This window comes from Rattus norvegicus, chromosome 11 (assembly GCF_021556685.1).
Source record: "Rattus norvegicus strain SHRSP/BbbUtx chromosome 11, alternate assembly SHRSP_T2T, whole genome shotgun sequence".
Taxonomy (NCBI): domain Eukaryota; kingdom Metazoa; phylum Chordata; class Mammalia; order Rodentia; family Muridae; genus Rattus; species Rattus norvegicus.
Window position 1 is genome coordinate 76463135 of NC_141544.1, and position 15519 is coordinate 76478653.

The 15519-nt window shown below is 46.9% G+C and overlaps 1 protein-coding gene across 3 annotated transcripts in view; it reads right to left on the bottom strand.

Moving 5' to 3' along the window:
* Positions 1–9658: 9658 nt before the first annotated feature.
* Gpr156 (G protein-coupled receptor 156) overlaps positions 9659–15519 on the bottom strand; it is a 92818-nt gene continuing 86957 nt past the window's right edge. For 2 of the 3 annotated variants that reach the window (XM_087575581.1, XM_087575582.1), the window contains one exon: positions 10365–13020. In XM_087575581.1, coding sequence (XP_087431707.1) covers positions 11734–13020 — 1287 coding nt within the window. In that variant the 3' untranslated portion in view covers positions 10365–11733. Of the gene's footprint in view, positions 13021–15519 lie in introns of all 3 variants that reach the window. The other variant, NM_153295.2, reaches the window with a different exon arrangement.

Consider the following 15519-nt stretch of genomic DNA (forward strand, 5'->3'; position numbering starts at 1 on the left):
CTAGTAATTCATTTGTGAGAGGAAAGTCGTGTGAATCAGTGTAGGGAAAAGATGGCCCGCTACAGTTCAAGGAGACAAGGAGATAGGTCTTTTCCTTGTGTCCTTCAGGAGAATCCAACTTGTTTTCTAACCCTTTGGAACCCTAAGACAATAAGGGTTGCTTGTTTAACCCACCCAGTCTTTATATACATATATAAATGTATATAATGTATATATGTGTGTGTGTGTGTGTGTGTGTGTGTGTGTGTGTGTGTTTATAATAACCATAGCACACTCATAGGATATCTAGTGGCTCTGTAAAATCTAGTTGGGGAAAATTCCAGGTGGATATAATGTAAATTTTATTTGTGTGGCTTTCATTTAATACAAATTTGATACGTTTATGGACCTGTTTATTTGATCATCTACTCTCCTCCCCTTTGACCTGCTTTATTATTATTTTATATTGCACTCGTCACTGTTGGAAATAATATTTATCTTGTGTTTACCCCTTCATTGTTACTTCGCTAGTTCGATGACAGATGTGGAGGAAGGGATGGTCCAATAAGAATTTAACCTTCCTTGTTTATCCTTCTATTCAATGTCTTCAGCACCTTTCTACTGTGTACACAGCATCCCATACTCCTTAGGTCAGGGGAGGAAAAGGTACAAGGAATGACTCTTGTCTCTGAAGAGTCTGAAATTTCATGCACGTGTAAGGGACTGTGTGTTAGACAGCATTCCCTCACTGTATCATATTCCTGAGATAGTCGAATCAGAAAGCCAGGCTTGCTGGCACACACATGCTGGCACACACATGCTGGCACACACATGCTAACACACACATGCTGGCACACACATGCTGGAATTATATACACCTGTAATCGCAGTGCTTGGGGAGTGCGGACGGGAGGATCAGGAGTGAAAAATCATCTTTGACTCTACGAGAAACTTAAGAACAGCTACATGAGACCCATATCCAACCCAAATGAACAGTCACGACCAACAAAACAATGGGCTACAGAGATGGCTCGGTGGTTAAGAGCACTGGCTGCTTTTTCAAAGAACTCCAGTTGGGTTCCTAGAATCGGGTGCTTCACAGCTGCCCGTAACTCCAGCTCCGTGAAATCCAACGGCCTCTTGTGGGTTCCACGGGTACTAGCAAATACATACAACACATGCGCGCGCACACACACACACACACACACACACACACACACACAGACACACACACACACTAAAAGGTAAAGAATAAACTTATCATAACACAAAGTTTTCTTTGTCTTGTAGCTTTGGGGTTTGGGTTCATGATTGGTCATGGATTCTTGGCATTTGGTGGGGATCCTAAGATAGAGGGAAACCTGTTGCAAACATGGTCAAGAAGCAAAAGAAAGAAAGTTGAAGAGGAAGTGACAAGGGTCCACTGTTGCCTTCAATGACATGTCACCATGGCCTACTGTCCCTCTGGGTTACCTCCTGTAGGTTCCACCAGCTTCCTACTTTGCCATGTAACACCAGTAAGGCTGCACTACAGCTCAGTAGCCATGGCAAGGCAAGAGTAAGATGGCCTCAGGCCAGGATTTGGCGAAGCCTAGAGCTGGGGATGACAGGCGGAACCCCAGAGATCAGAGGCAGGACTCAGAGGATCTCAACCCTGTCTTCTCATTAACTCGTCCTTGAAAACTTTCATTGTATAATGTCAGGACCCAGGACATCTGAGGAACTATAATCAGAGATGAGAAGTAAAAATACTTTCAGGGCATGATTGATGACTTTGACTCCGGATTAGAATCAGGTTATGAGAGTTAAGATCTGCAGTTCCACATGAAAATATAATCACAATAAAATAAACATCCAGCTGTGTTTTAGTGGTATGAACACTCTTTCCTCAGAGTAAAAGTGCCTGTTTGTAACATTACAGGATGCACTATGGGACCTGTGTCCTGTTTCTTCTAGTGTTTTCTGTATCATATGCCAGGACAACCTTTAGGATTAACCTTGTTACCCCCTCTCCCTGCCCTTTTATAATTCTGTTTTCTGTAGCTGTTCATAGATAGGAACCCATCTGGGTAGGTGTTTAGTTGTCTAAAAATATTGGAGAAATTGGTCCAGGATTTTAAGAACTGCTATGGCTGGGGCTGGGGATTTAGCTCAGTGGTAGAGCGCTTGCCTAGGAAGCACAAGGCCCTGGGTTCGGTCCCCAGCTCCGAAAAAAAGAACCAAAAAAAAAAAAAAAAAAAAAAAGAACTGCTATGGCTTAAATGTGTGTCCTCCCCCATCCCCCCCCCCCACAGAAGAACCATTAAAACTTATATCAAAGAGGCTTCCTGCTAAGCGAGATGGCTACTTTCATATAACACTGGGGGGGGGGGCGGTAAAGGAATTTCTGAGCTCAAGCTTATCCTCCGATACATAGGAAGTTGAGTCTAGCCTGAGGTACACAAGACCCTGTGAATAGAGCTGGAGAGGTGGCTCAGCAGCTAAGACTGCTTACTTGCTGTTCTTGCAGAGAATCCAGACTCAGTGCCCAGCACCTACCTATATGGTGGCTCATTGCAATTCGTAATTCTAGCTTCAGGGGATCTGATACCCTTCTTGACACTCTCTTCTGACCTCTGCAGGCACCCGGCATGCATGTTGTACACATACATTTAAGCAGGCAAAACTCTCATACACATAAAGGAAGGAAGAGGAGGAGTAGAAAAATAAAAGCAAAACCCCAGGACGGAGCCAGGGAGATGGTGCAGTACTTAAGAGTAATTACTGTTTTCCCAGAGGTCCTCAGTTTGGTTCCCAAGCACCACACTGGGTAGCTCACAGATGCCTTTAACTCCAGGGATATTAAATGCTCTCTTCTGGCCTCTATGGGCACCTGCACTCACCTTCATGTATTCACACGGGCGTAGATAATTGCACATAATTTTTAAAATCAGACTTTTCACAGATGTTTGGCTTCCTTCGGCCTTCTGCCATCTCAGGACCAGCCTTCCTCCCCTGCAGAAAAGGACAGCTCTTACCGGGCCATTTAACATGCTGGAGCCTCCACTGCTGATAGCGCAGCATCTAGAACCATGAGAAACATATTTTATAAGTCCCAGTACTGTACCCGGTCCACAGCAGACTCTTAGTAAGTGTTTGATAGCCTCCTTTTTGAGACAACAGTCAAGGGTCTCTGAAACGCTAAGTTTCGGATACAGTTTGGGAGAAAAACGCCACGGGATCCCTTTCTTTCTGTTCAGGGTGTTCTCTTTACAGACAGGTAGTAGCAAAGGGTTGGCTCATCTGCAGAATAAACCTTGAAGGTTTGATCAGGACCTACGGGGCATCCAGCATTGTAGAAGACGCTGTGGAAACGCAGGGGTTAAGCAGTGCTTGTCACCCAGCTTCTGATAACATTTGAAGAGGCAAGATATGAGAGACTGAAAAGTTAACAATGAAGGATTTATGTGATAGCCCAGGATCAACAATAGAGCTGCTTTCAGAAGCCTATCAGGAGTAGAAGATTTATTACCTAATAAGTCAAGACAGCTGGCACTCGTTGGAAGGGAAGCTACTTCAGTCTAGGGTAGTTCAATGGAGGAGAGAGGGGCAAAAGGCCTCAGCCAGGCAGGGTGGCTGTGGAAACAGCACACCCAATGGACAGGAACAAGGAGACTTAGTTGAGAATTCTGGGACTCAGTATGGAGAGCCCCAGACTCCAGGTCAGTGAACCGTTGTCCTGAGGGAAATAGAGAGTGAGGAAGGCTTCTCAGCTCCGTAGAGGTGTGAGCTAACATTCGTTTACGATTTGAGCTGCATGTGCCATAAAGTTCCCTTAGTCAGCATTTTTTTCTGCTAATCTGCTTAATGGGGGAAATCAGTAGCTTATTGGCTTTCAGTATAACCTGGGCTCAGACTTGAACTCTTGCAGGGGCTGGAGGGACCAGGCAGGTAGCTTCAGAAGGCAGCCTTCCAGCGTCAGGGACTGCTCAGTGACTCAGCACCCAGGAGGATTTTGCAACAGGCTGACTGAACCAGACCAGCCAGGTTTTTCTCAGGATACCTCAGGCACGGCCCCTGCCCTGATGTGTTGAAATTCACTCGGTTCCAGAAGCATACCTGTAGCATGTTCCCTTTAAGCAATGCTGGAGAGTCCAAGAATTGCTTAGAAATCTCCAGCGAGATTTCAGTGCACTCCGGGCTCTGTCTCTAAAGGTTACCTAACCTCTCCCCGGGAGAGTTTCTTAACCACTGAGTTGATACTTACTTTGCAGATGGTAATAAGTATTGAAGAGACAGGATTAAATGGCATGTAGTGGCTATCAGACATGTGGGAGTATCTGGATTAATATGCTGTTAATTCTGAGATTTGAGTGAGGGAAAAAAAAAAACAGCTTCACAATTTTGAGACAAACTTGAAGCAGGTTTTAATTAAATACCGACCAGTGGTCAGGACCACTCCCTCGAATTCCCAGCGGATTGGCCATCAGATATGTTTTGTAGGGACTTTTTAAAGACAAACCCCAGTAGCTACTGTATTTTTTCATGTGGTTTCGTTATTTTCCAAGAACTTTCAATATTCCAGGAAGTTACCTGGTCCTTGGGCAGGCGGGGCTTACAGGTACAACTTTGAGTCTTACAATGCCTATTTCTAGTGCAAAATGTAATGTTTCTACAGAGGAAATTGCTCATGTCTCTTGGCTAGCCTTTAAACAAAATCGCTTGCCCTGGCTTTTGTACACTTTTCCCTTGGGCCCCACCCTAGTATCTAGTCTCCGGGTGGGAAAGGCCCTGCACTGAAAAGTTGGCTGAGCCAAAGGGCCGTCTTCACAGCGCTCGCTCACTCGCTCGCTCGCTCGCTCGCTCGCTCGCTGTCTGTCACTTCCCACAGGGACAAGCTGAAGACAGTGACTGACAGGGGACTGCAGAGCACTGGAAAGAGGGCTTCTGGACATCAAGGTGTGTGTTCCGAAAACTTTTCTCAGACATTTGTGAACTGGGATGGGGGCTTGTAAGTAGAACCTGAGGAGGCCAAAGCCACCACAGTCATGTTAATGGAAGAGCCGCAAGTCCCTTTTGCCAGTAGGAATTATCTTCAAGCCCTTGAGGAAATACCAGTTCTTGTCTAAATGCCAGACTTTGGGGAAAGAAATTCCTTGGGGGACTTGATATTTGTAATGGCACAGTCGACACATTTTACACTAGCTAATCGAGCCTTCCTAAATACCTTAGAGGGTAGGTGTCGTTATTCCAGTTTACAGACTGGAAAACTGAGCTGCAGAGCACAAAGAGGTCACCGAACTCTGTGCTGAAGGCCACATGGACACATGGACAGCATTGCAGCAAGGAAATTGCTGTTGTTGTTGTAGTCTGAAAGTTGATGGAAAAAAGCCCATGCCATGTCATTTTCTCAATCTTTCTCTTTCTTCTTTTTCTTTTTTTAGGATTCCCCTGTGTAGCCCTTGCTGTCCTGAAACTCGCTCTATATAGACTACTGATTTCAAACTTATAGAAATCCACCTGCCTCTGCCACCCAGCTTCATTTTAGCATAGCAACTTTTTAAAAAAAAATTTTATTTACTTTATGTATATGAGTACATCGTCACTGTCTTCAGACACACCAGAAGAGGGCATCGGATCCCACTAGAGATGGTTGTGAGCCACCATGTGGTTGCTGGGAATTGAACTCAGGACCTACTGAAAGAGCAGTCAGTGTTCTTAACCACTGAGCCATCTCTCTAGCCCCTAGCATAGTAACTTTTATTTTTTAAAAAGATTTATTTTTATATATAAGTACACTGTAGCATAGCAACTTTTAAAAAGCAGGTTTTTTTGATTGTATAAAACAATGGGTTCCATAAACTCTCCTCTTTAAATTGTTTCCATTACATTTTGGTGTGTGTATGTGTGCATAACATGAAAACTCACAGTATAGCCTGTCAGTGATATAACAAACCTGACCTCAGTTGCTTCTCTTTGACCATGTGGATCCTAATGACTGAACTCAGGTCATCAGACTTGACCACAGTGTCTTTTTCTAGTGAGTCTTCTCCTTAGCACAATTACCTTCTTTTGATGAAGGGCATGGTCATATATCACAAGGGATAAGACTGAGGCAAGTCAGTGACGCTGTGTCCCCTGTCCCCCAGGTGACCTCTGTAAGCTAACTTGCTGGTGTATTATTCTGGCTGTGTCCCTTCCTTTCCTTGGTTTATTTCTTTTGACGAATATTTTCGGAGCAGAAACCTTGTACAAGACATGTTGCTAGACTCGGGAGCCACCAAGACAACTACAACATGCTCTGGCCTTTGTGGCACTCATAGTCTGGAGGGGAAAGTAGAGAAGTAAACAGATGATTGTATACCCCCTGGGCTGCAGGAAAACAAAACAAAACCAGACAGCCCCACCTCCCAGATCAGGTCCCCGCTGAAACTCCCCACCCACTACTCCCTACTCGCCCCCCGCCCCCACCCCCGCCCCCCCGCCCCCCGCCCCCCACTGCTTTAGAGGAAGGTGATTGGCAGGAACTATCTGCCTCGCAAGCCACGCCTAGTGCTTTTTCTTTTTTTTTTCTTTTTTCTTTTCTTTTTTTTTTGGTTCTTTTTTTTCAGAGCTGGGGACCGAACCCAAGCGCTCTACCACTGAGCTAAATCCCCAACCCCGCTGTTTCCTTTCTTTAGCCGTCTATGTTCTTAGGACTTCTCTTCTTTCTTCTTTCCCTTTGCCTTTTTCCCCCAGCCCCGTACAGTCCTCCACAGGGCCTTTTCCAAGCACTCACTGTCCGAGAGCCACAAGCCTTGGGGAACGCAGATTCAGATCTGGGAAACTCGCCGCAGGTATTTCTCCTAACACCACTGCCATCTGTATTTCCGGTCTCGCTGTCACTCCAGGAGTGAACTGATCATGTCTCAAGGTGTTTTCCTCTTCCAATGTGGTTGTCTGAGGATGCTGAGATCAGGAAAACTCCTGAGAGATCTGAGTAGGTGCCCGAGGCTAGGGAAGGCAGGCTTGTAGGCAAGGACAGTGTTGCCTTGTTCTTCTCTGGTGACGCCCCATGCAGATGCTCCTCGGTCAACAGATGTACTGAAAATACTGTCTGGTGCCCAGGACCCAGGCAAGGAAGCAAGAATCTTCAAGAGAAGACTTTGATCAAAAGAGCCTTCTCGTTTCCTTCCCAGTAACTCCATTATCCGCTTCTGCCCCTCCCTAAGAAACTTAAAAAACGCTGTCAGTTTCTGAATTCAGTTACTTCTGGGTCTGGGAGATACGTTATGTCATGCTCTGAATGCGAAGCCAGATGGCCGTCTCCCTTTCTGGTTCTGCTCTTGGCTCAGAACAAGGTCTTTGCCCTTCTGTCTGTGTTTCCCTCATCTCTGTTGTTTGCATCATTGGCCTCCTCAGAAAGCTGTCCGTCAGCCATATACGGGGTTCTTTTTGGGCAAAGCTCTCTGAGGTCTACCGTCAAATCAGGACAAACAGGAGGAAGATGTGCTCAGCTCTTTTGGGGGGAACTTGTAACCCATGGAGGAAACACATGTAAATGGGGCTGTGTATCACTTTGAAAGTGAAAGTGATACACACAGTTCTTTTAAAAATCATGCCTTGGGGCTGGAGAGATGGCTCAGTGATTAACAGCTCTTGCCTTTCTTGCAGAGAACCCGGGGCTCTATTCCCAGTACCCTCATAGTGACTTACAACTGTCTGTAACTCCAGTTCCAGGGTGTCTGATGTCCTCTTCTGACCCCCATGGGCATTGCATATATGTAGTATGTAGACATACATGCACCCAGAAACACTCAAATGCATACACATTTTTAAAAATTTCAAGTTTTAAAGAGCCACGTCTCTTACACAGGATGCTTGCTTTCTTTCTTGCACCCACTGGATCCAAACTGATCCTTTAAGGAAAGGGGGGCTTGAGACAACCCAGGAGATATGAACAGCTCTTTGTTGTGAAGAAAGACACCTCCAGTCCCAAGATTTTCAATCAGCAAAAAACATACTGTGGGGGTAGAGCTGGGCCTGGCACTGGGCCTGGCCTTAGAACCAACAGTTACATAGCCTGGTGACGGCAGCCGAGGAAATGTTTATTTCTGAAGGATTCCTCTGAACATTTTACTGACTTTTCTCAAGAATGTAATTACAAACTTGCCAAGAGCAACGACAGTGTATTCATCCCTGTAAGGATCTACTCACTGTTTGGCTTCCTTGGGTAGAAGCACCAGAAAATCTGTGGGTGAGGAGAAGAGGAGATGGACCACAGGGCGAATGGTAGGTCTGGAGGCAACGTTTTTTGAGTAGTAATGCTTTGTATGTAATATTTGGACCAAATTATAAATAGGGAGCATTGAGCATTGACATTCCCCCCTTTCAGCCAGGTCTAGAATAGTTTACAAAGTCATTGTAGACGAAATGCTTAGTTGAAGCCTCTATAACCAAGGCCAAAACACAGCCCAGAGTACATCCTGCATTTTCAAGTGGAGGGCCAGTCATTTCCGTTTGGGGATGCTTTGGGAAAGCCAAAGAAAGAGTGCATGCTTCACCTAAACCTCGAAAGGCAAACTATTCACACAGTGCATGGAGTTGTAGGAAAGTCTAGAAGGAAAAGGATGGAATTGTGGAAAGGCTGGACTTGTGGAACTGGGGGTCTGGATACAGAATGAGATGGCTGGGCACTTGGTTGTGAACCCTTAGGTTCAGCATTAAGGAACACAGGCCTGCTAGTGGTAGCATTTTGGGAGGAAGGAAACTAAGGGAAGCCTGGCCAGAGGACCTCACTGATTGGAAGGAGTCTCTGGGGGTCTTCACTATTTCTTCCAACCACTAAAGGGGCTGTTTTTGGGAGAAGAGCCTGTACAAAGACAGAGAGACCATCAGAGAGTCTATTACAAATGGAAGCTTGCTAAGGAAATGGATAGAACTACAAAGTATCATCCTGAGTGAGGTAACTCAGTCATAAAAGAACACATGGTAAGCACTCACTAATAAGTACATACGCCCAACCCAGACACTATTGCAGAAGTCAAGAAGTGCTTGCTGACAGGATCCTGATATAGCTGCCTCCTGAGGGGCTCTGCCAGAGCCTGACAAATACAGAGGTAGATGCTTGCAGTCAACCATTGGACTGAGCACAAGGTCCCCAATGGAAGAGTTAGAGAAGGGACTGAAGGAGCTGAAGGGGTTTGCAGTCCTATAGGAAGAACAACAATACCAACCAACCAGACTCCTCAGAGCTCCTAGGAACTAAACCACCACCAAAGAGTACACATGGAGAGACTGGAGAGACCCACGGCTCCAGCTGCATATGTAGCAGAGGATGGCCTTATCAGGCATCAATGGGAAGAGAGGCCCTTGGTCCTGTGAAGGCTCGGTGCCCCAGTGTAGGGGAATGCCAGGGTGGTGAGGTAGGAGTGGGTGGGTAGAGCACCCTCATAGAACCAGGGGAAGGGGAGAGGATGGATTAGGGGGCTTGAGGAGGGGAAATTGGGAAAGGGAATAACACTGAAATGTAAATAAATAAAATATGCAATAAAAAAGAATAATTGAATAAACTATTTGATGCCTGGGGGTGGGGGTAGGGGATGGAAGCTTGCCAAAAGATGTGCTTGGAACTGTCAGTTCTGTATTTTAACCCCTTCTAGGGGCTCCGTCTTCTCCAGGTTCCTCCTTTCCAGCCCAAGACTATGATTTTAGAAGAGACTTATTTTGACAATCATTTCTCTTTTATTAAGATACTTGTGGTCATCATACAAACAACACACACTGAAACTACACTCCCCAGCGCATACACACAGAATAAATTATGAAATTCGTATTGAACAGTAGACGGCAGAAGATGCTGTCCTACCAGCAGGGCCACCATGGCTAAGCACCTGACCCAGGAGGTGTCAGCAGACCTGAGGGTCCATGAAATGTCTGTGAGGTGTTTAGTGCCAAATGCCTTCTCTGGAACCCAAACTCCTTCGCAAAATCTACACACAGTGCAGATGCGATGTGGGCAGCAGGTGACAAGTTAGGCAATAATTGAAGTGAACCTAAATGTCTGTCCTGCAGCCTTAGTGAGTGTAGGAGGTTTAGTGAGTGAGTTCCTGGAGCTCACACTTCACCAACTCCATGGCTCCCCCTGGAACTGCAGGCATGCCCCAGCTGTGGGAAAAGAGGGGTTTTCTCCTCTAGGGACATCTTACCAGCTTGCTCTGCCTTGGTTCAGTTGTCCTATCTCTTTGATCTTGATTGCCACTTCCAGAAGAATGAATAAAGAGATATATTGAAACCAACCTGTTTCAGCAGCATATGCAAATTCTCCACTGGTCACTTTGCAGCAGTATGGTATTGGGGAATTGGGTACCTCATTTCTTTCTTTCTTTCTTTCTTTCTTTCTTTCTTTCTTTCTTTCTTCCTTCCTTCCTTCCTTTCTTCCTTCCTTTCTCTTTTTAAAAATTTATTCATTTATTTCTTTTTCTTTTTTAAAGATTTATTCATTTATTTAATGTACATGAGCACTCTATCTGCATGTACTATGATCGAGGGCATCAGATCTCATTACAGATGGTCGTGAGCCACCATGTGGTTGCTGGGATTTGAACTCAGGACTTCTGGAAGAGCAGACAGTGTTCTTAACCACTGAGCCATCTCTCCAGCCCATCACCTCATTTCTCCAAGCCCCAAGGTCTCTAGCTGTAGAGATAAGAGTATCTATTTCAAAGGATTATCATTAGGAACTACTGAAATTTGGTATTGCCAAGTACCAAGCCAGACTCTGGTGAAATGCCCACAACCTGTTTGTTCCTGTTTTCTTTCTTGCTTGATTTTTTTTTTTTTTTGAGACAGGATCTCTCTACATAGTATCCCTGGTTGTCTGGAACTCTATGTAGACCAGGTTGGTCTCAAACTCAGAGAGATCTGCCTGCCTCTGCTCCTGAGTGCTGGGATAGAAGGTGTGTACCACCATGCCTGGCCCTTTATTTCTTCCCATTTCCCTATTTTTTTTCTAGGTTTAGGGATCTTTAGTGGTCACGTAACCTCAGTAGCACTAAAACTACCTTTTGACCAGTAAGTCTCCCAGCACAGACTTAGAACATTGTGTCGCTGGGAGAGAGCAGGGTGGGCAGGCTCCAGTTACTACTGAGCCCAGGAGAACGATCTGAGAGGCTTGTGGGAACGTTAGGAAATTATGTTGAGGCTCACGGTGTGTGAGGTGCTATGACGGTCTGTGGAGAAGAAACGGGGTGGGGAATGCTGGGCCAACTTGAGCCAGAAGCTGAAACTCTGACATAGTGAGGCTTACAGCCTTCAGCAGAAAGCAAGTCACCCTTCCTATGAGGGACAAAGGCGTAGGCTCATCTACCTGAAGGTCTGTTCGCTGACAGGCTGGTTTGGTGGGTCATAGTGGTTCTGCAGAAATTTATCTCTCTATCTTTCAGTTCATCTCTCCAGCTAGCACTTGGTACACATCGGAGGTTCGTAAAGAACAGGCTAAGCTGAATGGATAAGCCTATCCGCTCATTTAGAACCCTCAGCTGAAGGAGTTGTTCTTAGCCCTTGCTAGAGTTGTTCACAGTAGTGCTGAGGTAGTAGCAGGGTGGGGAACGCCCTTCCTTTCATAGATTAAGAGGTCTTCAAAGTAAGTAAGAACACAGCCGAAACACAGTGGAGGCTGGTCAAGGCACAGTGCTGATCTGGTCCCTAAAGACTAAACTCTAGCTCCCCTCCCATGATCCCTGGTTCTGTGGGGACCCAGACTGACCTCTGTGGTCAGCCCACCTTTGCTGCTTTTCACACTAGTGTGGGCTTCAAGTCATCTTTGAAGTTCACAACAGGCTTGGAGCGGGCCAACAGCTTTTCCCAGGAGGCCAATCCTGAAGTCTGCTCAAGGTCACTGTCTGAAGTGTCACTGTCATTGGAGTCCAAAGAGCTCTGGAAGCAAATTTCACAGTAGGGCCTGTGGCAGCGGCAGAAGAACTCATCTGAGCTGCTAGACTCACTGTCAAGGTTGTAGCACCCAGAAGACAAGGAAGGACAGCCAGGGGACAGTAGGGGTAGAGGCTGACGCTGCCTGGGCAGCGCTGGTGAAGAGGATAGGCATGGGGCAGTGGAACTTTGTGCCGGGGCAGAAGCAGAAGGTTGTCGAGGAAAAGCTACACTGTATCCCCTGGCCTCCTGAGGCTCTGTCTCACACTGTTTGCTGCCCTCCAGGCTACCCCGTCTCTGGTGAGGTGCTGAGATTGGAGATGGTTTTACAGAAGAGGACCTTGGTTCCTTGGACCTTGCATTGTGGTGGTCCAGCCTGGGGCTGTCTCTGTTCTGTACAATAAGCCCATTTTGTGAACCAGAAACAGTATTATTTGCTTGATGCCCCATCTTGAGGCCCACAGAGCCAGGGATGCGTGAGCGAGCCCGCTGGGCTGCCCGTCTCCTTCTCACCACATACGGGCTGAAACCCAGTTTAGATGGGGACAGCTTCTGGGGGCTGCCGGAAGTGTTACTCTTCCAGGGCTGCTGGGGACAAGGCAGTGGGGAAAGGGGAGCCTCGGTGCCCAGGTCCAGCTCTTGTAGAACTTCCTGAAGCTTCTCTCTGACCACTGAACTAACCCGGGGTAGCCTCTCCGGGAGTACCTCTGAGTTCTGCCTGGGCCTATGGGGTTCACAAGCCACTCCATCTGTCATTAGACTCTGACCGGGGGCCATGGGTTCCTGGTTTCCTCTTTCAGGACCCTCGCTTTGTTCAGCCTTTGGCTTTTGGCTGCAGCCCATGTCCAAATGATCACAAAACTGTTTCAAAGGCATGTCGTACTTTTGGTCTGGAGAGGGACTGGCGTCCCTTCTCGATGCCCCGGGGCCTTGCATGTGCTGGGAGGCCGCTGAGGCAGGTAGGGAGTCCTCAGCAGCTGCTCCGCTCTCTTTCTCAGAAGTAGCGGGGCATTCTGCGGGTCCACCGGCAGAGGCTGCAGCTGGGACGGCCCACTCTGGGGAGTCCAGGGCGCACTCCGCAGACATCAACTTCACCAGCTTCTCCTTGGCATTGCTCACTTGCTCTTGCAGGCTTTCGATTACTGCGTTTTTCTGTGGAAGAAAAGCAGGTCCATTAACAAAAGATGCCGCTAAGGGTCGCCTAAAGCCTTCCACGGTGGGGAGGTGTGGCATTGGAGAACCTGGCTTAAATCCCAGCTCTTCCAATGTGCTAGTTGGTGGCTTCAGGCTTGGAAGTGGGACTTCTGCCAAGGGAAGTGATGAATTCCACGTGTTTAGCACTGATATGCGGTGCCCGGGAAAGGCCCTAGGATGTCCGTACCGTCACTGTGGGCTTCCTCTCCCCTTCCCCATCCTTGACCCTGTACTGCTCTCTGAGAGGACGAAGGTGGTCTAGCCTCAAGGCTTGCTGGTACCAATACCGTATCTCACCTTCCCCAGCCCCAGAAGGGCCAGGTTCTTCTGTGGGACATCAGTCTGAATAGTGTTTGGAATCATCCAACTCTTGTTTCTCACCCGTGGGCAAACCATAAACGAATTGGAAGCACATCTTCCAGGGAGGATAAACAAGAAAACAAACGTTTTGCCTCTTATGAAACAGCTTGGACCGTGGAAAGGGTAGGGAGAAGAAAGGTGGGAATTCCTGGGACAACCATTCATTCTGGACCTAAGAAGAGCTCAGGAGAATCCCAAGTTGATTTCAACACTTCCTTGGAAGTGGCAGGGCCTCCTGGTGTGACAGGCCCAAGAGACCAACTGGCTATCAGTTGCTCTTAAAGAAGTGCGTGCCAGGATTATTGTAGCTTAACAGGAAATAAAAGCAAGAACGGAAAGTGGTGTTCTATCAACGCACAGTTCTACCGAACAGCATAGAAGACAGTCGGCACAGCAGAGTGACCAACAGAATCAGAGATGTTTGTTATCGATTCATCTACATAGGATCAATGTGCAGGATATATATATAAAAAAAACTCAACAATATGGAGTTAAGGAATCCAACGTTAGACTGTGCAGGTCATCTAAATAGGGACTTCTCAAAGAAGACATGCAAGTGGGTGGGAAATGTATGCAAAGATACTTGACATCTTTAGCCATGAGGGAAATGCGAAAGTCAAAATCGCGTGGGAATCTACCTTATCTAGTTAGGACGACTATAACTATAAGTGCTGGTGAGGATGTGGAGAGAGAGCACAGAGCCATTCTCCGACGTTGGTGGGGATAGAGTTAGTATAGAGATCAGCATGGAGGACTTTAAAAACGGAACCTCCATGAGATCCAGCTATTTCCGTCCTGAGTGGACAGATATCCAACGGAAATGCCATCGGCGTGAAGAGCTATCCCTCAGCCCATGCTTGTTACAGCACTGTCTATGGGACACAAAAGACAGAGCCAGCCCGCATGCCCATCAATAGATGACCTATTAAAGAAAATGCACTGTATATCGATCAAAGATTATTCATCTATGAAGAATGAAATCCTGCCATTTGCAGAAAAATGGGTAGAAGTTTTGGACAGCATGTTAAGTGAAATAAGCCAGTCAAAGATTACATTTTGGGGTTGGGGATTTAGCTCAGTGGTAGAGCGCTTGCCTAGGAAGCGCAAGGCCCTGGGTTCGGTCCCCAGCTCCAAAAAAAAAAAAAAAGATTACATTTTTTCCCCTCATGTGTAGATTAAAAAAAAAAAAACAAAACTAGCAATGACCTAAAAGCAGAAAGATGACCGTTAGGAAGTGGGGGATAGTGGGGAGAGACAGAGGTGGAAGAGAGGGTATGGAGAGCTAAGACGGATGCATGCTTTATGCATGTGTGGAAATATCAGTGAGTCCTGTTAACTCCCAAATAGGTGATAATATGAAAAAATGATTTTTATAGAAGCTTAAAGCAGATAGTTTGATTAAGTAGCTCTCGAGGGCAGTCCAGAAGATGAAGGAGGCTGAGGCAGTTCTGCTACCGAGACGCTGTCCTTCTGTGCAGAAGTTAGTGGATACACAGGCTGTGCCCCAGAGGGCAGACAGGTGACAGCTGCAGAAGTGCCTGCCCCAGCTGTGGGGCAGGAAGCAGATGTGGGTGTGAGCTGGCCGTGGGTGTCTGGGCATGCCTGCACTCTTGCCTTTGCGGAGTGCAGCAGTGAGCTGCCTAGCCCAGCCTGTGTGTCTTCCTTTGGAGAGTTCTATGCTCAACTCAGAGGGGCAGTGATAAGAGTCCCACGAGGAATGGATGGTCTGGCGTGGATGGAGTGAACTGTGAAGAAAGTGGTAAGCACTGAGCTCCAGCAAAGGCTTGTCTGGATAGCACAGTGCTGCCCTTGTGGCTGCCTTTCTCTTTTAGGAGGCAATGACCCGTGCTGGGACATCCCTTTATCATGCCGTAGGAAACAGAGGAATGGATGCTGTCTTATAATACTAAACAATCCAGTCCGCCCATGGGCTGAGCCCCTGCTTACCTGTCAACTTACATATAAAACTTGGCCAGAAATTCTTTCTGGTTTTGAGACAGGGTCTCGCATGGTACCCCAGCCAGCCAAAAACTCCCTATGTAGCACAGGCTGTCCTCGGATTCATGGCAATTCTTCTGCTTCGATATCTCAAGCGTT